This window comes from Ovis canadensis, chromosome 3 (genome assembly GCF_042477335.2).
Source record: "Ovis canadensis isolate MfBH-ARS-UI-01 breed Bighorn chromosome 3, ARS-UI_OviCan_v2, whole genome shotgun sequence".
NCBI lineage: Eukaryota > Metazoa > Chordata > Mammalia > Artiodactyla > Bovidae > Ovis > Ovis canadensis.
In genome coordinates, this window is record NC_091247.1 from 102,086,924 (window position 1) to 102,114,408 (window position 27,485).

Below are 27,485 nucleotides of genomic sequence, written 5' to 3' on the forward strand. Positions count from 1 at the left end.
TCATAAATAAAATGTAAACAAAACTTTTCCACTCACATTAGATTTCCATGTTAAACCAATGGCTGTTAAGTTACTAGAGGTAAAACTTTTCATGAATTTTCATGGCAGTGATAATTTTTGGCACAAGTACTTTGCTGTAGAGTATTACCTTCTCAAACTACGCCACGTGTATGTTTGTTGTGCGCTGTTGCACAGAAAGATAGGCGATGAAAATGTTAACATTTCTAGGTTATTTTTGAAAAATTCTAAGTCAGTAACAATATAGAAACATAAATATTTTATGTTGGTGAAAATTTAGTTGATGACCCTCAAGGTTATAGAATTAGAAAAGAATCTAGGCCTTATTCCATGTGTCTGTTTTTTTTTAAATATTTTGATTTTAAGCTTTAATTGCAGTAACCCTAGGTAAATTGGCTCCACAGGTAATTGGTATGTTGCCTTAACTTGTATATCAGGTGGTTTATCATCATGAGTCATTGCCATGAGTCTTCTCCTTATTTATTAAATTGCTTGCTTTGGGAGTTGGATATGTTTTTTCCAAAAGACCAGGAGTCCTAATTGCATGGGGGATCCAGTGTCACTACCTTCTGTAGTTTCGTTGGCGTTTGTTCTTCAACTTGTACTCACTTACATGAGTTGTTTTTCACGTTACCTAAAACTTCTAATTTTGTTTTTTTAGTACCATAAATGTGTACAGGCAATATCAGAAAACTTTCTGAATGCACAGCTCATCTTTTTTTTTCTTACTCCACTAATAAAGGAAAATATCTATGTGTGTGTGTTTTAAAATTCTTCTCTGTGTCGATTTTAGGAAGAATTTGCCTATTAGATTTTAATTACCGATCCATCTATTTTGTTGCCGAGTGAATGTATTACCCACTTATGGTGTATTTCCAGTCCAGCCACTTTAGATGTCCGATCGCCTAGGCTGGAACACCGCCGGGCAGAAGGAGGGCCGTGAGCAGTGTTTTATTCCCAGTGTGTGCATTTCTATTGCATATGTTGCTAGTACTCATTTAACATCTTAGGATTTATAACAGAAAACTAGATCTAAGGCTTTTCTGATTGCACTTTAGTTTCTTGATCTTTATTTTCTGGCATGTTCAGTGCATTTTATAAAGTTTTTTGAGGCTCTTTCATGTTGCTTTTTGCTCCCTTGCTCTTTGTCTTACGGGCCAGACTTTCTCTCTCTTGCATTGCATTAGGGTTTTTTCCCTTCCTCTCTTAATCGTTTCTGGTTGGTTTTCTGTTTCTCTCTTTGGTGTGCTCACTTGTGAGGCTTTGACCTGCTCAGAGTTGGCAGTCAGATTCCACAAGCTGATCAGCCAGAGCCAGCCCAGAAATGGGAGGTGATGTTTGGATCCAGCTCATGTGTGGCTTTCCTGTGTAGTCAGACTGTCGTTAGTAATAGACCCAGTTGGTATTAGGAGGAGGAGCTTGAGATGAAGCCTGTTGACGGGGTGGTAGTCTAACCTGTGCCTTGATGCTGTGCATGCCCTCATCTGGAGCCTGGACTGTATGTGACTGGGCTAATGCTGTGCACTTTGCTAAGTAGAGTGGATTACGGCTTTGTAGTTCAGACTCTTGTTTTTGTTACTAGATGATTCTTCTGAATACGAATGAATTTTTTCTTTATTACAGAGCGTTACCAGGAATCATTAGAGGATGATGGAATTTAGTGTAGCGTTTGTCATAGTTCCTGCATTATAAACCTGTCATCAGGACACTGGGTCCAGACTGCCTTGGACCTACCACCCTGGCATCTAAATAATCCATTTCTTAGAAAGGAAACACTAATTCCCTGTCAATAGGGCCAACATCCTCATTTTTCTAGATATAAATTTCATTGAATTAACCTTACACCTTGACTTTTTCTTTTTTTGCTTTTTATCTACATCAGTTGACCCTATTAATGGATTAATAAGTATAGTCTGTTGGTTGTTTCCTGAGGGAAAGCAACCAGCCTCAGGAGGGCAGCAGTATTGGATTTAATGTGTTGAACAGTACCTTACATAAAAAACTGAAGATAAACATAGCAGTAAGAATTCACATGAGGTTTCGCACCCGTTTTTACAGGAATTATTCCTGTTGTATTAACTGCAGATGCTTGACCACTAGTGTATGCCAGGCACTGCGACTCAGACGGGGCATTCAGAGCTTATATCAGTAGATGACAGTCTTTAATGGGAAAATGATTGAAAATTGTTTTTTGGTTTTTTTCTTCAATCTAAGAAGATCCCATTCTATTTCCTCTTTGGGAGTATCTGAAATTTTTAAAAAGGAAACAAAATCCAAAAGGCTGTTAATGTGCTAGAATTTTCCTAGTACCTGCTCCTTCGGTTTAGAAAAGAATTATCTTCTGTTGGAAGAGCAGTAATTCAAGTCATAGTTTAATCTTTCAGATTTGGGCGGGGGGATATTAAAGTGTATATCAGTAAGAGAGTTTACATGAAAAGTTGTTTTAGCTTGAAAGTCAGACACTATTCATTTAAACAAAAATTTTTTCTTTTCCTGCTTTAGAAATCACATAATTAAGAAAATTGAGACGGAAAGTGAAGTCAGAGTTAATGGAGTGAACAACTGGAATGAAGAAGCTGCAGATAATGACTTTGATTTTGTGGGGCTGGAGCCTGTCTTCCCAGGAAGAAAACAGAACGGAATTCCGCATCCCAGAGGTGGCCGTGCCCTTTGTAATGGGCACGCCCACAGCTCTCACGGTGCCTTAAAAAGCTTGGACTGCCTGGCGCCCCCTGGCAGCGGTGTTGCCAGCAGGCTGTCCCCAGAGCCCACCCGGGAGGAGGCCGCGGGGGCCTTCAGAGACTGCGCCGTGCAGCTGGCCCAGCAGAGCACCTGCGGCGCGGACGCTCTGCGGGATCCACACAGAACTAAGCCCTTCCCCTCGCCGCCTTTGCACAGTAACCCTCGAGTCAACGGTGCTCACCACTCCACCGTTCAGGGGCCTTCAAGCACAAAGAGCACTTCGTCAGTACCTTCCCCAAGCAGGGCGGGGCCCTCGGGGCCGCCCAGACCCTCGGACTGCAACTTCATCTCGGACTTCTACTCCCGGTCGAGACTGCACCACATATCCACGTGGAAGTGCGAACTGACTGAGTTTGTCAATGCGCTGCAGAGGCAGAGTAGTGGTATCTTCCCAGGAAGGGAAAAGTTAAAAAAAATGAAAGCAGGCAGGTCCGCACTTGTTGTAGCTGACACAGGTAGATACTCAACTACACTCGTTTTCTTAAGAAACAGTCGTGCTTGCCGTTTGTTCTTAATCTGTCACTGGTGGTGTGGTCAGTGCTAAGCTCTTGTAACATGGAGTCTTGAGGAGTATCGGGGTATGTAAGTAACAGTAAGTAGAACAGATGATAAAAAGCTTTCTTGCTAAAGTATTTTTTTACAAAATTAGTTTTGAGTGTGGCTCACTGAAAATCTTTTAAGTAATTTGAATAGGCCCAAGGTTGGGGTTCTGAGCATTCATTCTTCCTGTAGACTTTTATCAGTTGACGTTTTGAACTGTAAAATATAGCATAGTTTATATTCAGTGCTTAATCTCCTGTAAAAATGGTTTGGTAAGAGTAACTGTTAATTTCTAAAAGCTTGCGTCATAATGATTTTTAAGTCATTAAGTTAACTTTGACATAATAGCTATTGTAATTATAGTGGTACACTTTTAGTGAGGTTAAGTATTTTCACATAAGTAGATTGGCTAATTGTATTTTGTATTTCGGTATTTCTCTTGTCATCAAAAACAAACCCAACAATAACAGGCTGTATTTGTGTGCCTGTCAGTATAAATTGGTATCTAGTTTGAGGCTTTCGTTGCTTTTTATGGCTCACATGGTTCCTCCCTGAAGATGAGCTGCTATTACCCTTCAGGTTAGAGCTGTGGAAACAGGTGCACAGAGAAGCTCACGTCTCCCAGACTGGTAGAGCCTCTACATGTGGATTTCTTGTTATGTTTCGCTGTGTTTAGTTATTCCAAATGCTTTTTGTTATTTGTAAAATAGTTCAAAATAATGGTTATAGGTGTTAGATTTTCCTTATATCATGCCTTGGTCTTGTTACCTGAAGGTCATTTAATTTAGAAACCTTCAAAGAGTAATTATGAATCATTTCCATGAGTGGGAATTTTCCAAGATGAGAGATTTTCATATTGTATGAAAGCATTCAGTGGGCATTTTGTATATGCCTTCCATATGACTTGAATCTTTAAAACCATTAGTTTGAGTTGTTCACATTATGTTTATATAATAGTTTTATACAGCAGGATTATAGTTAAGATCTGTAAGTTATTTCTGAGGTAACAGGGAGAGCAGCAGGGAAGCCCATGGCTTTGGAGTCAGGTAGTGGCGTGTAGCCTGGCTGCGCCGTTCGCGGGAAGCAGCGTGCGAGCTCACTCTGCGTCTGTCTCCTGTTGGCTGACGAGTGATGGTCCAGCAGGTGGTAGGAGCAGGACCCAGTGCTATGCCCTTAGTGGGAGCAAGGGAAAGGTGCTCATAGTCACAGTCTGGTAAATAGAGTTGTCTCAACCTTTTGGGTAGTAACTGTAAGTTCTTAGAATCCTGTTAGGAAGACTAACCTCAGTACTGTTGTTCTTAAATCTATCAGAGGAAAATTGCTTTGTGAGATCATCGCTTTTTATAAGGGTGGTGGCCTCTGGGCTCTGAAATCAGACGCCCTGGGATTAAATGCCAGCTCAGCCTCCTACTGGCTGTGTGACTGAAGTTATTAGTCTGCAAAATGGGGATAATAAGCTTATTACCTCTTTCATAGTGTTGTTGTGAAGATTTAAATTAATGCATGTAAACCTCTTACAGCAATGCCTGACCCCTGCTGCCAGGCACTGGACAACAGTTGCAGTGTTTATGGCTATCCTGTCAAGGAATGTTGTTACCACATGGAGTAGTGGTCCTCTAATGTTACTTAGCTCCCTGGGACTAAGTGTCTGAACACACCTTTGTACATTTTTATATACCATTCAGCACACAGAAATAACTTTGAGATAAGCATTTAGACAGATTGAGAGATTTGTCAGAATGTAGACTAGACATAATGTCTCCATGGCTGATTTTAAATTGTGTCTCTGGATTATTTTTAGAGCCAAAGAAACTGAACTTTGATTTCTCTTGAGGTGATATAAATAATCTATTATAGAATCTGTATTTTTTTAAAACTTCATTCTGCTTGTAAGCATTTGAGGATATAATTTCTAAAGTTAACTAGACCTGATTTTTTTTAAGTATTGATTAGTTTGGGGTTTGAACGTTCTTTTTTTCCTTCTAGGAAATATGTCAGTATTGAGTTCACCCAGACATCAGAGCTGTATAATGCATGTTGATATGGATTGCTTCTTTGTATCAGTGGGTATACGAAATAGACCAGATCTCAAAGGTCTGTATTCTTGTTTATGTATTAAGAAAATTGATATATTGTTACAAATATATATTCTAAGGGATCACAAAATACTCTAAGAAATGTTTATTCTGATTTTCCTTGGCAAAATCAGTTACTGCTTCCAATTTTTCTGGACTTCATAATTAACAAAGATTGAAGGAAATTAGAAAAAAATTTTTTCCTCCCTGTAGAGATCAGGCCTTTAGGGAAGAATACTCCTCTTCAGTTGAAGGAGCTATCATCTAAGATTAGGGACCTACTTTAGGCATTTTCTATGTTTTTATCTATATTTATTATTTTTTGTCAATAAATGGAAATTTTATGGCAGCATATGTCTTTGCAGCTTGGGTCACTATACTTTCTCTTGAATGAATCATTTAACTATCCTTCTGTTGGGGGCATTCTAAGTTTTTGGTTGTAGAATAATTTTGTATTATTGAACATTGTTAAAATATGTTGTCCTTTGTGCAGTCTTTGTTTCAATGGAAATTTTAGGTATTTGTGACCTGTGAATACTTTTGGAAATATTTATTCTGGATTTTTCAGAAGTTTAGATCTGAAAGAGATAACTATTAGTCTTTTCTTCCAAGAATGAGTATTTTTTCTCTAAGGGAAGCACAGAAGCTGCTGGGAATAATAATAGGGCTTTATTTTTATCACAAGTAGTTGCTGCTTCAGCTCTGATAGGGGTGTTCAGATTGTAAAGAGTTGATTTTAGCCCATGAGTGGCTTTTTGATGCATTTTTTTCTTTGTCCTCACTACAAATGCATTTAGTGAAATATATTTTTATACACACACACACAAAAAAAAAACCATGAATTATCCATGCTGATGGTTTACAGTTAGAGCTGTCTTCTGACACATATGCATTCAAGGAGATGGTGTGTGAAAGATTTTGTAACTAAACCAAAAATTTCATGACTATATATACTCACTTTTGATTGTGTAGTAGGTCAGGTTGTGATTCCTCTGCATATATATTTGATTAGTTTATTTCTTGCTGTAAAAATAAAGATTAGATGTTACCTTACTTTTTTGATATCAGAATTATAAAAAGCCTAGATACAGTTTTTCTTTCTCTCCTCACCCTGCCACTCTGAACTGAGGTTCTGTGTTGCCTGTTTTCTACTTGAAGAAACCAGAGAGACAATGAGAAGCTATGATAGTGTTGCTTTTAAGTTGAATAAATGCATCAGAATTGTCATGAATAGTTTACTTTGGGGGGGGTACAGAGATACTTAGATGACTTTTGCCTAGCAGTTGATAAACTTTAAAGCTCCTGGCTCCATTAGGGACTAATGCCTGAATAAAGCTATTTTTTTATGTCTTTTGAAAAATTTTCCATTACATGTTTTTTAGTGTTGTTATCGTTCCTGTACTTAGATTTAAAACTAACTGTACTCTTCTTACAGGAAAACCAGTGGCTGTTACAAGTAACAGGGGCACCGGCAGGGCCCCTCTGCGTCCGGGCGCTAACCCTCAGTTGGAGTGGCAGTATTATCAGAATAAGATCCTGAGAGGCAAAGCAGGTACAGATAGCAAGCTGTGAAGTCCTCGTGCACCTGTCGAAGACTTCTGCATTTTGCTTTGGTTCTGTTGTTACAGAAATAAAAGCAGAGTTGAAACAATTAGCTTTTTCATTCAAGGGTTTTAAGGGTGTCAGTCTCACATATTAAAGCAAAATCTGAACATAACACAAATGAGTGCTTTATAGTTAGGCTTTGTCGAATTGTCCTGGGAAAGAGAGTGAAAAATGTTTAAAAGGCATGATTAGCTTGCTTTGTATAGATTTAGTTTGGGGAGGAAAATCATGGACATCATTTTGTAGGAACCTCTAGACTTGAAAGGTCTAGAGGTTAATTAATTACCTGTTGTTTTGGGCTCTGATCCCAGTAAGGACCCTGAAGTTTGTCTTCTGAAGACATGTATGCATCAGTGGACTGAAGAGCAGCTCAGGGTTTAGTTTACTGGAGTGAGAAGATAAATGCCAGCAGTTGTCCCCCACATCTTTGTGGTACCTGTTTCATATGAGAAACTTTTTTCTTGCCTCTTTGGCTTTTAAATTTTGGCTGTTAATAAGCAAAAATTAAATAAATTACACTAATCACATTACTGTTAAGATTTTCATTTCTCTCCCCTCCTCCTCCCTCCCCCACCCCACAGTTTTCCCTGAGAAATGTTTGCTTAGTAATTACTAAGTAATTATTTGACATTGGTCAGTTTTCTCATGGATGTCTGCAAATACAATTTTTTTAGATTAATTTTTCAGAAAAGTGTTAATCAGCAAATAGAGATTAGATATGTAGTAGTCTGGAAGGCTTGCAGTTAAATTACGTCCCAGTTATTTCCGGTTCTTAGTTTTCAGTTACAAAAATTGGGGCTTCTTTTAGAAATGACCTTGATGAAATTAAGATGAGAGGAACGCCAGTAGATGTCTTGGAGGAGCTTCTTGGGATTAATTTTTCCTGCTGGTTGTGCTCGTCTGTTTACATGCCGTGGACACAAAAGAGAATGATTACAGCTACGTTCTGGCGCTTCGAGTGTACTTGCATTCTCCAGATTTGCTGAAGCTTCTCCTGGTCATTAAATAAGAGAGTTTTTGAGATTCTAGTGTTTCGTGTGAAGTGAGTAGAATTTCAGGTTGGCATTCTGAACTTGTTGAGAGTTAGTTGTATTGTGATATTTGACGAGATGGGTAGTTGAAGTATTGGTAGCTTGGTTTTGTGGTAGGTTGGTTTTCCTTTTTGTCTTTTCTGTGTGGTATTAAAAATGAAATCTAACATTCTGGTAAACAGATAGCTTAAGAGAATGCACAGCACTCGTCACGCTGGGCACTCAAGAAATTCTGAATGAGCTTTAAAACAGGGAAGACACCTGTGCACGCTGCTCATAGCATCTCTTGGTACCCCGATGCTCAGAGCTGCTCCTGTGGGTAGAATCTTGTGTCTGCCCCTGTTACTCAGTGTACGTCCAGAGGTTTGGTCTTGGCAAGCAGCCTTCCTCAGAGTGGAGAGCTGGTCCTCTCAGGTCTTTCCTCCTGTCGCCAATGATCTGACCATAAGCAGTTTGTAAGCAGAATTCTGACCTTGGTAATAACTTAATTGTCTTCCTCTGTGTAGCTGCTGGATTTTCATAAGCTTGTATCGCTCACATTCTCTCTGGCTCTTTACGTATGAGTGGTAAACCAGAAGGTAAATATTAGAAGTACTGTTGTTGCACTTGCCATTGAAAACTGTCAAAACTAGATTTTCCTGGCACTAGAAAAAGAGAATACGATACGTTACATTTTATACTCTCTCTGACTTGACATCATTCACTTTTACGTGTGTCCTAAACTTTTGACCTGATCTTTCTTTCCCTGGATCCTATAATTAGATATGACACCAAATTTTAAAACATTGAGGATCAGTTTAGGAATTAGAATCTTTGCCTTCTGTACCATAACTTGAAAAAATTCAGTTCTAATGTTTTATCTTATACATCTAGGCAAGGTATTAGAACCAACAGCATCATTAGCCTTTTATAGGACCTCAGTCTCTTACTTGTTATATTCAGGGACTCTGTCTGATCAGACCAGCGTGAAGGCTCTCCACCCCTGGCTTCTTTGCAGCTGCTCCTGAGCCATACTCAGCAGTGAGCCTTTTCGCTGACCATCTCGAATTTGGAAATTCTCCCTTCCCAGATTCCAGAAGGCAGGTGTTCCCTATCCCTTCAGCAACTTCAGCGTTCATTCTAAAGAGCGACCAAAGTTTTAAATTGTATTAGCATAGATTTATTCTCAGCGGTTTCTTTTTCACAGATGTGGGTCCTCATTTCTCCAGCTGTCCCTGCACATACTCCATGTGCCCATCTGGTTTGTCAGGATTTGACGAGCAGCCTTCTCCTTTGCCCTCCAGTGTGTCCCTGCATTTCTGCCAAACCTCCCATGAAGCAGCTCACTCCACTCATGGAGGCATTATGCCCTGCTGCACTGTGGACTGGGTCAGTCCACCCAGAGCAGAGAATTTTGCAAGGCTCCCCAGGCAGGCCTCTGGGAGCAGGGACCACGGACAGTGTTCTCACCAGCAGCGTCACTTTTCCCTTAGGTGGGTTAATTAGGCCTTCGAATAGAAGTCCCCTGACTCCCCAGCTCCTAAGGCATAACTCATGGGTGCTGCTTTGAAAGGCAGCTGGTTGTGGCTGTTCAGGCTTCAGCTCTTCTTTTTTGGGTTAGCAGCAGCTACTATTAAACTGTCATACTGACAACCCTGAAATCCTTACAGATCTTCAGCTTAGAATAATGGACTATTAAAGCTGATGTTTAGCCTTCTAAACCCCTTCAGGACACTGGGTCAACTGCTCTGCATTCTGTCTTTAATTTGTCCTAGTATAGCGTATGTTAGTCATGCTGTGTCGGAAATCATGGCTCAGATTGTGTGCGGTGCTGATTTTGATTTGGATGCAAGTGGAATTCGACCCCATGAATATGCCAGCCCTCAGACTTTGATTTGCATTTATGCTTCATGTATGTGGGTGCTGGAACCCAGACTTGCTTGTCTGTGTTGCATAGTTGGGTGAAATGTGTTGATCACTGAAGTCAGACCAGGAGGAGTTGCTTGTAAACCTTTGTTTACCTGGCAGTGCTTTTCCCTTGGCTGGTTTTTCATGGAATGTTATGTCTCTGAAATAAATAGAAACGAGATCCTGAGCTTGTTAATGACGTGCTGTTAACATTGTGCTCTCGGTGTTTGTCTGGAATTAGCCCGAGCCCTCTCAGTCTTATTTTACTGACTCATGGTATTTTTTGTTCAGAATAGTACAACTATGAGAATAGATTTTTTTTAGAGCATATTCTTTTTGGGAATTTGGTGGTGTCCCAAGAGACGTAACTGAAGTTGTGTTTTAATCCATTTCTCACTTGCTGGTCATATCACAGGACGTGCTGTATCAGAAATCATAGCTCAGATTGTATGCTGTCTAGACTGTGTGCTTTGGTGTTCTTGTGTGAAGCTGGAAGTTGGGAGAGCTGTGTCATCCTTTTGCGGCTGTAGGAGGGGGTTCATTATTCTTGTGCATCTCCAGAGACCTAAAGGGATGGTTTATATTTATCCTTTGGTATATGTCTCTTCAAACTGTTATTAAGACAGAACTGCATGTATTGTGATAAGTTCTTGATTGCTGGTAAAGGATATACTGGAAGTAAGCTTATTTTAGAGTTTCAGATTTTCTTTTGTTAAATAATTAGGGGGTAAATGTCAGTTTATTTGGAATTTATTGAACGTTTGTATATGGAATGAATGGTAAACAAACTTATTGAATGAAAGTTAAGGAAAATCAGTTTTTAACATATCATTCAATTTTATTTTTGAAGCAGAAATACCAGATCCGTCAACGTGGGAGAGTCAAGATTCTGCACAGATAAATGGAATTGATTCTGTTTTGTCAAAGGCTGAAATCGCATCTTGTAGTTATGAAGCCAGGTATGTAGGCATTAAAGATGTTGTAATGCTTAATGAATAATTAATTTACTTCATTTCTTATATAATCTTTTGAAGTGGATTTAGATGGGTTAGTCAAGCCTGTGACTTAAATGTAACAAATATGGAAAGAAGTCTTTCTAACCTTAATCCCTTCCGTTTCCTTTTCTTTTGCCTTCACAAATGCTTGGTAACTTTAAATAAATACTTTAGTGTCCTGCTGAAGCAGTAGGTTCTGTGATGAAAACCAAAAGGAGCTGAACATTGTCATTTTTCAGTCGTCTTTCGAAGCATAAGATTAAAGAATTATATATTTTTGGGTGGAAGAGGGCCTTAGGGTCACCTGCCCTGATTGTTATTTCTTTCTGCCAGGAAAAATCCCTTGTTATTTAAACCTGGTACTCAGTATTTTTTTGAGTTATGCTAAAACTTGACTGCCTGTTAGGTCACAGCGCAGCAGTTCCGCCCTGGCACGCCTGGTCATCCACTCACTTCAAGCTGCAGCGCTGCCAGCCTGCCAGCGCGAACCCCGATTACAGCCAGCTGTGTCAGCTCCAGGGGAAACACACATATCACATGTTCCTCATAGTTTAGAAAGATGTTTTTAGAAATCGATTATTCGGGTCGTAAAAATGGAGTAATGATTAAGTGATTAATTAAAAGAGCATTCATTATTTTTTTCTTCCTTGTTAACTGAACACAGACAGTTTATAACACAGCAAGCATTTAGACTGTGTGTTAAAAAGCAAAGCCATCACTTTGCTGACAAAGACTCGCATAGTTAAGGCTGTGGACTTCCCACTAGATGTGTATGGATGTGAGAGTTGGACTATAAAGAAGGCTGAGCGCCAGAGAATCGATGCTTCCGAACTGGAGAAGGCTCTTGAGAGTCCCTTGGACTGCACAGAGAGCAAACTAGTCAGTCTTAAAGAAAATCAATCCAAAATACTCTTCGGAAGGACTGATGCTGAAGCTGAAGGTCCAGTACTCTGGCCACCTGATGGGAGCAGGTGAATCATTGGAAAAGACCCTCAGGCTGGGAGAGAAAGCTGAAGACAGAAAAAGGGTGGCAGAGGGTGAGGTGGCCGGGTGGCGTCACCGACTCAAGGGACACGAGCTTGGGCAAGCTCCAGGAGGTGCTGAGGGGCGGGGGAGCCTTGTGAGTCTCGGCTCCCGGGGTCACGACGGGTCGGACACGACTGAGCGACTGAACAGCAGCAGCAGAGTGTGTGTGTGCACGCCACTGGCCGGTGTGGAAGCGCTCACCAGTTACAGCAGCGGGCTGCAGCCACGTCGGACACAGCTTTCGGTCCTTTCCGGTGTGGAAGCGCTCACCAGTTACAGCAGCGGGCTGCAGCCACGTCGGACACAGCTTTCAGTCCTTTTTTTGTTTGGTAGTGTCTCAATGGTTTTGTCATTCACACTTTTTAAAAAATGAGATATAATTGACATGTAACGTTAATAGTATACAACAACAACTTGATATATATAACAGTTTTCTTGATTTAAAGTTGGAGTTACGCAAGCAAGTCTCATCTGATCAAAAAAGGATCTTGATACATCATCATCTAACCAGAATAGTTTGCTTAAAATCTTGCCAATTATTTTATTAAAAGGATATTTAAGAATAAAATTATATTCAAATCCTTTATGACACGTCAAGCTTTTACTCCCAGACTGACTTTGCTTTTCTCAGTAACAGTTATGTTTTAATCTTCTTCATTTTTTGGTTGATAATGTCACCAAGGAATTGAAACTTTCTTTAATGAAAAAGATAATTAGATCTGAATGCATTGTATATTACTGTGTTTTCATTGGTGCAGGAAGTTTAGAGCTGATTCTGTGCCGTGTGCAGTGGGCTAGTCTCCTCCCCCTGCTGAGTTTCGGGGTGGTGACAGACGGCATGCTTCTGGGGACCGGGCGTCGTGTAACGAAGCTGTAAGGAATGCTTGCCCAGTCTCTGGGCTTGGCTGTCGGTGATGTGGAAGCTGCCTTCCTGTGCTGCCCGTGTCCTGCGTCCCCTGCTGGATGCTGGTTGGGGAGTGAGTGCCAAGGTCGCCCCAGAGTCAGGAGTGTTGCCAGCTCCTGGAGGTTTTGGACTGCAGGCCTCTGTTGGTGTTTGGATAGGGCATTTGTATTGTACCACAGATGGCGATTGTCAAGCTGAATATGTTGAGAATAATTGGAGTGATGATATAAGAAGGCCAAATGCTGTGCAGCAAGCCATTTAAGTGTCACTTAGATGGCAAATGTTTGTTTTAAGGAGATGTGAAAAGTGAAAATGAATTTGAGTGTAAGTTGGGGGGAAAGAAAAACATGAAACCTACAACAGTTGGGTTTTGATCTTTTAATTGTAACTTTTCATTTTCTAGGCTACCCCTAATGAGGGTCTCTTGGCTACCCTATTTTTTAAGGTAATCTAACAGTTATATTTTCCTTCAGTGAGTTTTTTTTTAATGAATATATTCAGAGTTGCATCAGAGAAATGTTTCTGGGCTCGGACTGGAGACTAGGTTGTAGGGACGGTCATCCCAGTTTTAGGCACTGGAGAGTTTTCAGTAGACATGGACTTTATAGTAATGGGTCAGCTAAGTGTGGAATGTGACCGTAGAAGCCATGGGAAGGTAGAATCTAATCCCACAAGTCAGGATTGCATGCCTGTTATCTTTACTTATATTTACCATAGAGAACCTGGCAGGCTGTAGTCCATGGGGTCTCAAGAGTTGGACACCACTTAGTGACTGAAGCACCAGAGAGAACTCGTAATAGCTTTATCCACAGCTAAGTTAGAAGGCAGATATGTGGATGGATAGGTAATGATATGTAAATATCCTACAATTATCGATTTTAAGAAGCAGATAATTTCTAAACCTCAGTTTTCACTCTTTACAATCCTGAATTTGTGATGTGGCTGTCCTTCAGAATATTGAATTGGCAATGACAGTGAGTTGATGGTTGAGTTTTTAACGTTGTCTACTGCACCGCCAAGGACGCTTGCGTGAGCGCGCAGCGCAGAGAGGAAGGCGTGCGCCGCTCTCCCTGTAGGCCGGCCGCGAGCGCCTGCGCAGCCCTGCCGGCTGGCCCTGCTCGCCGTGCCCGTTGATGGGCGTAGATGCCATCGTAGTGAAGCCACTGCAGGCTGTTTGTGACTGTCTTCACCTGTCCATCATCATCTCTGACCACGCTGCGTGGCTTGTGGGGTCTGAGTTCCCCAACCAGGGGTTGAACCCAGGCCCTTGGCAGTGAGAGCGCTGAATCCAAACCACTGGACCGTCAGGGAAGTCCTGCTCATTTGTTTTATGTGAAACAAGCCTCCTTTCCCAAACACCGACTAGGAGTGTTTCACTTCTCTTAGTTGTGGGAGGCCTCTTAGGGTTTTCCTTTCTTGGTCATAACTTCCTTACAGTGTCTAGTGATCCCCAAGCATTTCTTTCCGGGATATTGGTACACCTGAGTATGTTAAGTTGATGTATTATATTTTTCTAAGTAATATGCCTGTGAAATTTTTTGTGAAGGTCAAAAATTTGAAAATGAAAGTACAGTAAATATAAGAATATAGTACTTACAGGAATTATGTAACACATTCCTTTAATTGGTAAGTTTAGCTTTTACATGTTGAACCTGCATGTCATGTTTTAAACCATTTGTGTACTTCTGTGTGGCCTTGTAAACTGTGATGCAGGCACTCCCCTGCCTCACAGCGAGGCCCATGGGCTGGAGCATGTCCCCCCGCCTGTGCAGGTCATCCTGGTGGACGCCGCGGGGTCTGCTTTGTTCCCTGTCTTCTGCCCATGTGTCACATGGCGCCTGAGACATTGATTTTTGTTAAATGAGTGAAAGCATTGTTGTCTTTACTGGGATTTGTTAGTCACCTCTTCCTTTCCTGTCGTTTTCCCCTCCTATTAGATGTTTCTCATCTACTCTGGGCTTTGCAGTCTGATCATCCATTACTGTTTTATATACATTTTAAAAATGTACCATTTTATCTCAGTAGCGTGGAGGATTCTTTTCCTCCTTGGTGCTCACTGGTGGTCTGGGATGGTCAGGGAGCTGCAGGCCTCTGCATATTGAAGACCATGTTTCTTAAAAATAGGGACACCTCTGTACTGAGTACTGAGTGAGTGTGTGTTTACTGAGTGGAAACGTGAAGTAACCACGTGATGCATTTATCTGGAAGCATGTAACCTCGGGAAACACTGCTAATTGTTGCCTGCTTGTGTTTTTACTGTAAGACTTTTTTCTTGATTCATTGCAGAGTAGTGACATGGAGTTTTACTCATCGTCTGTGATCCCATAATTACAGTTTTGTGCTGAATGCCCTGAATATCACAGGCGATATGGGGCACAGAGACACGTAGATTTGAGATGCGCCGTTTTCAGACAGGCCCCTCAGAGTTGCGGACCTCTGGCTCCTTCCAGAGTGACGTCCCGCCGTGGCCCCGCCGCTGGCATCTCAGCCACGTGGCGCCCACGCAGGCGCTTGGAGGCGGGCATGGGTGCCGGGTGGTGACAGGACGGGTGCATCCTGTCTGTCTGTCGCGCAGCACTCACTGTTCTGTGTGGCTCTCTGTCTTTGGGGGATGAACTGTGGCTGAGCCAGGCCCTCTTCTGGGGCAGCAGGCCTCCGTAGCACGGTCCTGCTCTGTGTTGGTTGTGACGTTGCTGGCAGGGGATGCTCTGGCGTCTGCAGGGGGGTTAGAGGTACAAGGCCCAGGAGATGTCTTTGAATAACGCGTTTGGGCATGTCTGCTGTGTCGCTTACACTTATCTGACAGTTGTGGGATTCTCCTTTGTGGGGAAACAAACCTGTAAGCTTTCTCACTGCCTGGTTTTTACCTCTCCTGAGCGGGGAGTTAAATGAAACTCATGTGTCAATGGCTTGGGGAGATAGCAATATTTGATCGTTGGTTTGGCTTTTAAACATTCCAGGTCTAACCTCCTCTGTATTCTGTTCTCTTTCTAGACAAGTTGGCATTAGGAATGGAATGTTTTTCGGGCAAGCCAAACAGCTCTGTCCCAGTCTCCAGGCGGTCCCTTACGACTTCCACGCGTATAAGGAGGTTGCACGGACGATGTACGAGACGCTGGCCAGGTATGTGCCCCATGCTCACTCTCCCGTCCCTTGACTGCTCATGCCTAATACTGAGGAGGGACCAGCTGCCTCAGGCCTGTTGGAAGCCCACTCCTCCGCCCCCTAGCATCCGGCCCCCTCCTTGCGGAAGCACTTCCGGGGCGAGACTCAGGCCGCGGGACACTTCTGTGTGGCTGGGCCTGAGCTGCTTGATGGTGCTGCTAGGGGTCCGATCTTCTGTCCACGTGATTCTGGCTCAGTGGTTCCAGTTTTCCCTTCATGGAGCCAGACAGATGAAAGATGGACGTTTTTAACCTGGCTATTCTCTTTTATTAAATGTGAGTTATAGTTTTGTTGAAAATTAGAACTGTAGGTTCACAAGTAGAGACTCTTTCGAACCCTTTGTCCTCTGAAATCATTAGGCATGCCAAATGTTAGCTTTTATAAAAATGTTTAGTGATACAGCTGGCCCTCGAACGACTTGGTGGCAGTGGGGTGCTGTCCTCCACAAGGTGCAGAATCGTGTGTAGCCCACAGCCAGCTGTCCATACCCACGGCTTCTCCGTAGCACTGTTCGTATTCACTACTGAGATAAATCCATGTATGAGCCATCCCTCAAGGTTCATACTGCTGTTGTTCAAGGGTCGGCCATAGTCTCAAGATAGGTGATTAGATGGCTTGAGAAAAAGAGATTTTGTTTTTTGAATATTTACAGTATACATATATTTAATGTTAATTCAGAACTCAAACTTTTAAATAAGTATATGGCAAGCCCTGTATGCTCTAAAGGTAGCATATTTTCTTTCTAAAAGGCCACCTAAGGTCACTGTCCCAGCTGCTGAGCTCTGCCGAGGGCAGCGGGCACAGCCATGGGCGAGGTGTGGGTGGACGCCGGTCAGCCCTTTGGCTGTGTTGCTGTTCTGAGGGAGATGCTCGCCTCTCTCGTCACTGCTTCCCCTCCTGATATGGAGCATCTGCCACGTGCCAACGACTCGATGCCGCCCCTCCTGCAGGAGAGGAGTCAGATCCGGGCCCCGCCTTTGGGGGGCTGCCTTTAACGGAGCACGGACCTCAGAGGGCCAGGGAAGCTCTCTGCTGTCGGCGTGTGGACTTAGGGCTGGGGGAAGCCAGTTCTCACACAGCTGTCCTAAGACCCCAAAGACGGGGCCGCCCTGTGAGCAGGTGGAGCCTGCACTTGTTGGGTCCCCCCAGGGCTGTGGTTGGGCGCAGCGGCCCGCGAGGGCTGGAGGCAGGTCTGAGCTGGTGCTGCCGCCTGTGGTTACGGAGCCGGACTGGCCCGCAGCCTGAACCGCAGGGCGGGGACTTCGCAGACACTGTCATGTAGTTTGGGTAGGTGGAGACATTTTCAGTGGCCTTGTGGCTGTTCTTTGAGCCAGAGATTCCCTGTTGTTCTCCTGCCACCTTTGGACATCCCGCCTCAGGGCAGCTTTCATATCAGGACACCGTCTGCTCTGACAGTTTGCTCCCTGGAATTAATCCAAGGCAGACCACTCATCTCTTAAGTGATTGTTGATAGTAATTAGTCTGATTCACAACCTGCAGTGAGTTGTGGTGAGAGGTGAGGGCTGGCCCCCTGGTACTTCACCAGGTGGATTATTAAAGATCTGTTGCTCGTCCTGAGGTCTCTGCTGGCCTGTGGTCCACGTATTTAATGAACATCAGGGCCACACAACAACTTTTCTCTCCCTCTTCCTTTCCTCTGGTGAACCGAAACAGTGCTGTCTGTAGGTAGGTCCTGACCGAAAACAGCAACAGCCGAAACCACAGCCTGCAGGGTTTCCATCTGGAGAGACTGCCACTGGTGTCCTTCTAGACGGGCACGTGGCTGGCTGGCCATCAGGTCCTGCTCTATCCTGGGCATTTGTGTCCAGGAGACAATCAGCGGCTTGATTTGTGTGGTTTTTCTCTTCCTCAGGGTTTCTGGTAAAACATGTTCGAATATGTTTAAAATTAAATGTTGTGACAGTTCTAATTGACTCAATACTTTTCAGATATTCAAAGGTTCATGGAGGTGTTCTCAGTGTAGAGAAATTGAAATGATCATTTCTGTTGTAGTTTTGGTAGTTAATACGGAAAAAAATACTGATGAGCTCTGCAGTTAGAGGTTAAGTGACTTGAGCCAGTTCAGTTAAAATGCTAACACTGTCAGCATCTTAAGTCTCATAAGGGAATGCTGGAGAAGGCGGCCGTGGGAAGCCTGTGTGGCCGGGCATGTGTTAAGCATGGCTGCGCCTCGGCGCCTCTGCTCTGTGTTGGCAGCTACACACACAACATCGAAGCCGTCAGCTGTGATGAAGCCCTGGTAGACATCACCGAGATCCTCGCTGAGACCAGACTCACGCCTGACGAGTTTGCGAACGCTGTCCGCATGGAAATTAAGGACCAGACTAAATGTGCTGCCTCTGTGGGGATCGGTGAGTAGCCGGTGACTCTCGTTCTGCTCAGTGTAGTCGGAGCCTCGCTCTCGGAGCGCTGAACCCCAGTTAACTTTAGGAGTAGTTTTAAGGTGGTGTTTTCATCACTTTCATGTTTAGGCCTCCACTTCTGAGACGGTACTTAGTGTGGCTCACAGGCGAAGCCTGAGGTCAAACTGTTGGAAGTGCTGATAACATCTTTAGAGTTACAGTCCAACACAAGTTGGAATATTTCTTTTCCCTCAAAAATGGGGAGAATTGAATTCAGTATTTGTCAACACTGTTATTTTTCTCAGGTGAACAGAGGCTGTGTTTAAAGCCGTGCAGCGGGGCTGGGTTTGGAGTTCCGTGTTGCCGAGTCTTGTAGGAACTCGATTACTCTCTGAAGCTCCCTGGGCCCCTCAGCCAGCCCCGTCTTCCTGCCTCTGCAGAAGTCACCAGTGTTGCCACGTGCCCCTCTGTCATCTGTGCTCTCGCGCGCTGTGCTCCGGAGTCCCCCCCATCGCCCTCGGCTTCCCTGCCTGCCTCCTCCTCTCCGAGCACACTCGGTGCCCCTGCTGACTGACGGACCTTGATTGCTTGTGTGGCCCTCGCAGGGCGACCTGAGAGAGCACCAGGTCTAGATCTGGGGGCGGAAGTGGGAGGGAACGGGCTCCTAGGCTGGAGCCTCTGCTGTGCTGTGTGAGTGTGGTTAGGAGGTTGCGCTTCTGGCGGGGTGTGTGAGGCGGGCTCCCAGGAACCGGAAGCGGCTTGCCATCTTCAGGAGTGAACCAGCCCTGGGAGGGTAGGTGCTCCCCATCAGGCGGGGCTTTTAAGAAGTCAGAACATCATGAGCCCCAGAAAATACTGGGTTGGCCAGAAAGTTTGTTTGGGTTTTTCCATAAGATGTAACAGGAAACCCTGAAGAGACTTTTTGGCCCGCCCAATGCAAAGCAGGTTAACAGCATCCCTCCGCTTTCCAGCAGGCCTACCCTGGGGCTCCTGAGTGTGGCCTGCAGATAGGACTTGCCTCCTGGAGTCAGCTCTCAGGCACAGGGTTAATTCTTCGTTTTTAATTGTATTTATTTTAAATTTACAAGTGGGATGATATGAATACATTCTTTTAAGTTCAAGCACATAATTAAGACAAAAGTCCCAGATGATGTTTCTACTTCTCAGCCCTCTTTTTCTTCACAGGTCACCACTTTTATCATTTTGGTGTGACTTTGCAGTACTTTTTCTCTTCATGAATATTTTTACATTAACCCTAGGAAGACACATTGTTTTTAAATAAGTTTCCCATAAAACTAAAATATGTCCTTTATAGAAGTCTTCTGTAGTTTGTAGAGATTTTGTTATTTACATAGAAGTTCATCTGACCCCCACTGAGATGTTTCTCAGCCGTCTGCCGCCTTCTCTGGCCCCGGTAGCCTTCTCTGCCCTGCGTTAATGTCTGTGTCCACTAACACACCGTGGACCCCCTGTCTGTCTGCCTTCTTTTCTAAGACACTCATACCTGCAGTTCTGCGCCCGTATTCTGACCATATAGTGAGACATCTGGTTTTGGGGGCTCCCCCCAGTCCAGTGGCATTTCTTTGGCCTTTTTTCTCCCTGGTGTGGATCCGCTGGTTGGTAAATTGAGGGAGTTCCCTGGCGGTCCAGTGGTTGGGACTCTGAGCGTTCACTGCCATGGGCCCGGTTCACTCCCTGGTTGGGGAACTAAGACCCTGCAAGCTGCACGGTGTGGCCGGGAACACAGAGACTGTTCGGTGAAACGCGCTGATTGCTGATGATTGCCTGCCTGTAAACCTCTAGTCTTTGATTAGGATTGTTTTCCCTGCTCCTTTACCTGAGTGGGAGATGCTGAAATGTCCATGTTTGGGAACAGAAGGAAGCCTCTGTCCAGGGAACATGGTGGTTATAATCTGTAATACTTCACAGAATTCTGCCAGTTTTGTATTATGCTTAAAATGACCACTTCCTGGTGGTCTAGTGGCCAAGACCCTGTGCTCCCAAAGCAGGAGGCCGGGGTCTGACCCTGGTCAGGAAACTATCCCGTGTGCTACAACTAAAGATCCCTCATGCTGCATCTAAGACCTGGGCACAGACAAATGCATATTTTCAATATTTGAGTTTCCCTGATGGATCAGTGCTACAGTACCCACCTGGAATGCAGGAGACATGTAGAGGAGATGTGGGTTTGATTCCTGGGTTGGGAAGATAACTCCTGGAGAAGGAAATGGCAACCCACTCCACTATTCTTGCCTGGAAAATCCTATGCATAGAGGAGCCTGGAGGGCTGCAGTCCATAGGGTTGCAAAAGAGTCAGACATGACTTAGCAACCCAGTTACCACAGTTGCAGATTATTTTCATTCTTTTTTAGAAGTTTGATAGATAACTTATCAGTAGATGTCTTTGTTAGGAAATTTTGAAAATAATTGTGACTATTTCTTAAATGACTTCTTTTCTTTTTTAAAAAAATTTTTTTTATAGGTTCTAATATTCTGCTGGCTAGAATGGCAACTAGAAAAGCAAAGCCGGATGGCCAGTACCACTTAAAACCAGAAGAGGTAGACGATTTCATCAGAGGCCAGCTAGTCACTAACCTACCAGGTAATACAGAGCTTTTTTTTACCTTTTATTTGTTGTAAATATTCAGTGGTGCTTTGTATAGATGTATAATGTATCTCTCTTTTCCAAAATATAATTTAATTTTTTTTAATCTTTATTGCGTGCCATGGTAAACAAAATTTACAACATCACAGTAAATATCCCTTCAATTCATTTATCAGAACCTTAATATAATATTTTAGTTTTTCTGCTCACGTGTTTTACTTGAAGTATTTAAGTATTTCTAAAGTACCAAGGTCAAGGAATTCTAAGAAGTCAAATTTAAAAGAACATGATGAAACTGACTTTTGATCCTTTAAATAAATCATAACTGAAATAGTTAGTGTACATATAGGCCCAAGATAGTTTTGACAGTTGATTCCCTTGTTTACAAAATTGTCCTGCCAAGCTAGCGATATGTTTCTGAGTCTAGTAAGCAAGTAGTTTTAAAAGAAGAAAATATGTTTGGGAACGCATGTAAGAATTAAAGATTTTAAAATTAAAAAAAAAAGAAGAAAATATTTGAACCATATCAGGAAGAAGAAAACCTAAAATGAAGTATTATGTTCCGTTAACTCAGGCAGGAGGAAAATGTCTAGAAGGGCGTACCTTTCTCCCCTACTAGGCAGCATGGCTAGTTATTTTACTCTTTTGTGGCTAGCTAACCGAGCATGTAGAGCTCTTTCTCTATGGAAAAATCATCAAATGTAACCAACTATAATGGGAAAATCATTGCCCTTTGAGGCCCTTGAACAGGTGTAAATTTTGTGTCTAGGGAATTCACTTCACTTTTATTAAATATTTAGACATGCTTTCTTGGTGATGCCTCTTTCTAAGAAAGTTCTTTCTGTAAAGCAATTATCCTTCAATTAAATAAATTTTAAAAAGAAATTTCTCTGAAGCTTATAGTAATCCATGATACCATTTCAGGCAATCCATCCGATTTTAGTAAAACAGCTTGTGTTAGCTTCACAAAACTCCTGTGTATTTGTGGTGGGAACATTCAAGACAGTATATTTTTAGTGAAAGTTTGTTTATCAAAAAGTAGATTCAGTGGTATTTTTGAATCCATGTTCTTAAGCCTAAGAAGTATCTGTTATAGGCCAAAGTTATTACAGGACCCAAATACCATTTTATGATGGGTTAGTTCTAAAGCTACTTGACTCCCTAGTAAATAAATCTAAGAATGTGCTTAATGAAACTATAAGCCATGCCTTGTAGGGCCACCCAAGACGGACGGGTCGTGGTGGAGAGGTCTGACGAAACATGGTCCACTGGAGAAGGGAATGGCAAATGATTTCAGTATTCTTGCCTTGAGAACCCCATCAGTTCAGTTCAGTTGCTCAGTCGTGTCCAACTCTTTGCGACCCCATGAATCGCAGCACACCAGGCCTCCCTGTCCATCACCAACTCCCGGAGTTCACTCAGACTCACGTCCATCGAGTCAGTGATGCCATCCAGCCATCTCATCCTCTGTCGTCCCCTTTTCCTCCTGCCCCCAATCCCTCCCAGCATCAGAGTCTTTTCCAGTGAGGCAGCTCTTCTCATGAGGTGGCCAAAGTACTGGAGTTTCAGCTTTAGCATCATTCCTTCCAAAGAATACCCAGGGCTCATCTCCTTTAGAATGGACTGGTTGGATCTCCTTGCAGTCCAAGGGACTCTCAAGAGTCTTCTCCAACACCACAGTTCAAAAGCATCAAATCTTCGGCACTCAGCTTTCTTCACAGTCCAACTCTCACATCCATACATGACCACTGGAAAAACCATAGCCTTGACTAGACAGACCTTTGTTGGCAAAGTAATGTCTCTGCTTTTGAATATGCGGTCTAGGTTGGTCATAACTTTTCTTCCAAGGAGTAAGCGTCTTTTAATTTCATGGCTGAGAACCCCATAAACAGGTCAAAATGCAAAAAGATAGGACACTGAAAGAGGAACTCCCCAGTTTGGTAGGTGCCCAGTATGCTACTGGAGATCAGTGGAGAAATAACTCCAGAAAGAATGAAGGGATGGAGCCAAAGCAAAAACAATACCCAGTTGTGAATGTGACTGGTGATAGAAGCAAGGTCCAATGCTGTAAAGAGCGATATTGCATAGGAACCTGGAATGTCAGGTCCATGAATCAAGGCAATTGGAAGTGGTCAGACAGGAGATGACAAGAGTGAACATCAACATTTAGGAATCAGCGAACTAAAATGGACTGGAATGGGTGAATTTAACTCAGATGACCATTATATCTACTACTATGGGTAAGAATCCCTTAGAGGAAATGGAGTAGCCATCATAGTCAACAGAAGAGTCCGAAATGCAGTAGTTGGATGCAGTCTCAAAAACGACAGAATGATCTCTGTTCATTTCTAAGGCAAACCACTCAATAACACAGTAATCCAAGTCTGTGTCCCAACCAGTAACGCTGAAGAAGCTGAAGCTGAATAGTTCTATGAAGACCTACCAGACTTTATAGAACTAACACCCCAAAAAGACGTCCTTTTCATTATAGGGAACTGGAATGCAAAAGTAAGAAGTCAAGAAATACCTGGAGTAACAGGCAAATTTGGCCTTGGAGTATAAAACAAAGCAGGGAAAAGGCAAATAGAGTTTGGTCAAATAGAGAATGCAATGGTCATAGCAAACACCCTCTTCCAACAGCACAAGAGAAGGCTCTACACGTGGACATCACCAGATGGTCAACACCGAAATCAGATTGATTATATTATTTGCAGCCAAAGGTGGAGAAGCTCTATACAGTCAGCAAAAAAAAAAGACTAGGAGCTGACTGTGGCTCAGATCATGAACTCCTTATTGCCAAATTCAGACTTAAATTGAAGAAAGTAGGGAAAACCACTAGACCATTCAGGTATGACCTACATCAGATTGATCTCTTACGATTATACAGTGGAAGTGACATTAGATTCAAGGGATTAGATCTGATAGACAGAGTGCCTGAAGAACTATGGACAGAGGTTCGTGACATTGTACAGGAGGCAGGGATCAAGACCATCCCCAAGAGAAAGAAATGCACAAGGACAAAATGGCTGTCTGCGGAGGCCTTACAAATAGCTGAGAAAAGAAGTGACATGAAAGGCGAAGGAAAAAAGGGAAGATATAGCCATCTGAATGCAGAGTTCCAAAGAATAGCAAGGAGAGATAAGAAAGCCTTCCTCAGTGATCAATGCAAAGAAATAGAGGAAAAGAACAGAATGGGAAAGACTAGAGATCTCGTCAAGAAAAGTAGTGATACCCAGGGAACATTTCATGCAAAGATGGGCTCAATAAAGGACAGAAATGGTATGGACCTAACAGAAGCAGAAGATACTAAGAAGAGGTGGCAAGAATACACACAAGAACTATACAAAAAAGATCTTCACGACCCAGATAATCACGATGGTGTGATCACTCACCTGGAGCCAGACATCCTGGAATGCGGAGCCAAGCGGCCTTAGGAAGCATGACTGCGAACAGAGCTGGTGGAGGGGATGGCATTCCAGTGGAGCTACTTCAGATCCTGAAAGATGCTGTGAAAGTGCTGCACTCAACATGCCAGCAAATATGGAAAACTCAGCAATGGCCACAGGACTGGAAAAGGTCAGTTTTTATTCCAATCCCAAGGAAAGACATTGTCAGGGAATGCTCAAACTACCGCACAGTTGCACTCCTCTCGCCCGCTAGTAAAGTAATGCTCAAAATTCTCCAAGCCAGGCTTCAATAGTTCGTGAACTGCGAGCTTCCAAATGTTCAAGCTGGTTTTAGAAAAGGCAGAGGAACCAGAGATCAAATTGCCAACATCTGCTGGATCATTGAGAAAGCAAGAGAGCAAAGTTTACTTCTGCTTTATTGACTATGCCAAAGCCTTTGACTGTGTGGATCATAACTATGGAAAATTTTTCAAGAGATGGGACTACCAGACCACCTGACCTGCCTCTTGAGAAACCTATATGCAGGTCAAGAAGCAACAGTTAGAACTGGACATGGAACAACAGACTGGTTCCAAATCGGAAAAGGAGTACGTCAAGGCTGCATATTGTCACTCTGCTTATTTAACTTATATGCAGAGTCCATCATGAGAAACGCCAGGCTAAATGAAGCACAGGCTGGAGTCAGGATTGCTGGGAGAAATATCAATCACCTCAGATATGCAGATGACACCACCCTTACGGCAGAAAGTGAAGAAGTAAAGAGCCTCTTGATGAAAGTGAAAGAGGAGAGTGAAAAAGTTGGCTTAAAACTCAACATTCAGAAAACTAATATCATGGCATCCAGTCCAATCTCTTCATGGCAAATAAATAGGGAAACAGTGAGAGACCTTGTGTTTTTGGACTCCAGAATCACTGCAGGTGGTGACTGCAGCCATGAAATTAAAAAACAGTCGCTCCATGGAAGAAAAGCCATGATCAACCTAGACAGCGTATTAAAAAACATAGACGTTACGTTGCCTAAACGGTCCATGTAGTCAAGGCTATGGTTTTTCCAGTGGTCATGTATGGATGTGAGAGTTGCATTATAAAGAAAGCGGAGTGCCAAAGAATTGTTGGAGAAAACTCTTGAGAGTCCCTTGGACTGCAAGGAGATCTAACCGGTCTATCCTAAAGGAAATCAGTCCTGAATATTCACTGGAAGGACTGATGCTGAAGCTGAAACTCTAATACTTTGGCCACCTGAAGGGAAGAACTGACTCACTAGAAAAGAACCTGATGCTGGGAAAGATTGAAAGTGGGAAGAGAAGAGGATGATAGAGGATGAGATGGCTGGATGGCATTACTGACTCGATGGACATGAGTTTGAGTAAGCTCCAAGAGTTGGTGGTGGGCAGGGAGGCCTGGCGTGCTGCAGTCCATGGGGTCACAAAGAGTTGGACACGACTGAGTGACTGACTGTGTTAGTATCAGAAACGTGAAATACAACGTTTTGTCAGTCAGTTTGAGGTTAAATTTGAAGAGTAACGTTACAAAAATCATACTAGCCAACTACCTGATTAGACAACACAGAGTAACGTTATAAAAATCATACTAGCCAACTACCTGATTAGACAACGCAGAGCAGCAGTTTTGTAACACATCTTATTGCAGTTTTGTATAAGAAGGAACCAGTATATTTAAAGTGCATGAGAAATCTGAGTTCAAGATCATGATACTGGTTATGTCTGTTAGTTTGCTAAAACAGCCATAAGAAAATACCGCAGATTGCATGACTTAAACAACAGATATTTATTCCCTCAAGATCTTGGAGACTGCTGCTGCTGCTAAGTCGCTTTAGTCGTGTCCCACTCTGTGTGACCCCATAGACGGCAGCCCACCAAGCTCCCCCGTCCCTGGTATTCTCCAGGTGAGAACACTGGAGCGGGTTGCCATTTCCTTCTCCAGTGCATGAAAGTGAAAAGTGAAAGTGAAGTCGCTCAGTCGTGTCCGATTCTTAGCGACCCCATGGACTGCAGCCCACCAGGCTCCTCCATCAATGGGATTTTCCAGGCAAGAGTACTGGAGTGGGGCGCCATCGCCTCCTCCCTCTTGGAGACTAGAAGTTCACAACTGAATTGTCAGCAGGTCGGATTTCTTCTGAGGTCTCTCCTGTGGGCCTGTAGGTGGCTGTCTTCTCAACGTGGTGTTCTCTCTTTGTGCATCTGGGTCCTGATCTCTTCTTATAGGCATACCAGGGTTGCTGGAGTAGGGCCCGCGTGTATGACGGGCTGTTACTGTAGTTACCTTTCTGAAGGACCTTTCTCCACTTAGTTGTGTTCTGAGGTGCTGGGAATTAGGATTTCAGCACAGGAATCTTGAGATTCTGGATGCACTTCCATCCATAGCACCATCTTCAGACTGCATCATTTTTGTAAGGTTTATTTGTTGGGTTTGGGTTTTTTTTAAACACAGAAATAGAGAGTTTACCTTTCACCTTCGTCTGCTTCAGGACTTGATGTTTTGAAGGGCAAGTGTGTGGTTATGTGTCCTGCTGAGTCCTTCGGCACAGCTTTGAATTTCCTGAGGCAGCTCAGATGTGGGGGAAGCGGGGCAGCCAGGATGGACTTTCTCCCGCAAACCACCTTCTCACACTGCTCCTCTCTCCTTCAGAACCAGCTTGTAGCCAGCTGTGGCCACCCAGAATTGTCCATGAGATTTTTACATATAACACTACTGACTTTAAGTTCTTAAATTTATTATTGGACCGGTTTTAGAACTTGTTAGTATGTAAAATGTCAGATTTTCAGTTGTTATCCCTGCCCTGAGCTGGTAACTCATCTAAAATACGAGCTGTTCCTTTGGAAACGGGTTTCACATATGTACAGGGGACTAGGCAGTAAAAGTTCCTGAGAATTCTTACAAGGAAGCAGCCGTTTATCTTGTTAAACAGTAGTAATTTCCCAGGTGGCACTAGTGGTAAAGAACCCGCCTGCCGATGCAGGAGACATGAGAGACACAGGTTCGATCCCTGGGTGGGGAAGATCCCCTGGAGGAGGGCCTGGCAGCTCCAGTGTCCTTGCCTGGAGAGTCCCGTGGACAGAGGAGCTGAGGGCGGCACGACGGGAGCGCCTCAGCACGCGCGT

General features: G+C 43.3%; 1 protein-coding gene across 12 annotated transcripts in view; it reads left to right on the forward strand.

Annotated features, from left to right (window-relative positions):
- The window catches only part of REV1 (REV1 DNA directed polymerase), a 79,783-nt gene that overhangs the window by 39,966 nt on the left and 12,332 nt on the right, over positions 1-27,485 (forward strand). For 7 of the 12 annotated variants that reach the window (XR_011255783.1, XR_011255784.1, XM_069583834.1 and 4 more), the window contains 7 exons: positions 2,521-3,215; positions 5,287-5,394; positions 6,811-6,927; positions 10,749-10,857; positions 15,818-15,946; positions 18,206-18,360; positions 20,834-20,953. Coding sequence is in view for 9 of the 12 variants with exons in the window: in XM_069583834.1 (XP_069439935.1) it covers positions 2,521-3,215; positions 5,287-5,394; positions 6,811-6,927; positions 10,749-10,857; positions 15,818-15,946; positions 18,206-18,360; positions 20,834-20,953 (1,433 nt within the window). In the remaining 3 variants the exon portion in view is untranslated. The remainder of the gene's footprint in view (positions 1-2,520; positions 3,216-5,286; positions 5,395-6,810; positions 6,928-10,748; positions 10,858-15,817; positions 15,947-18,205; positions 18,361-20,833; positions 20,954-27,485) is intronic. The other 5 variants (XR_011255785.1, XM_069583837.1, XM_069583841.1 and 2 more) reach the window with 1 other exon arrangement.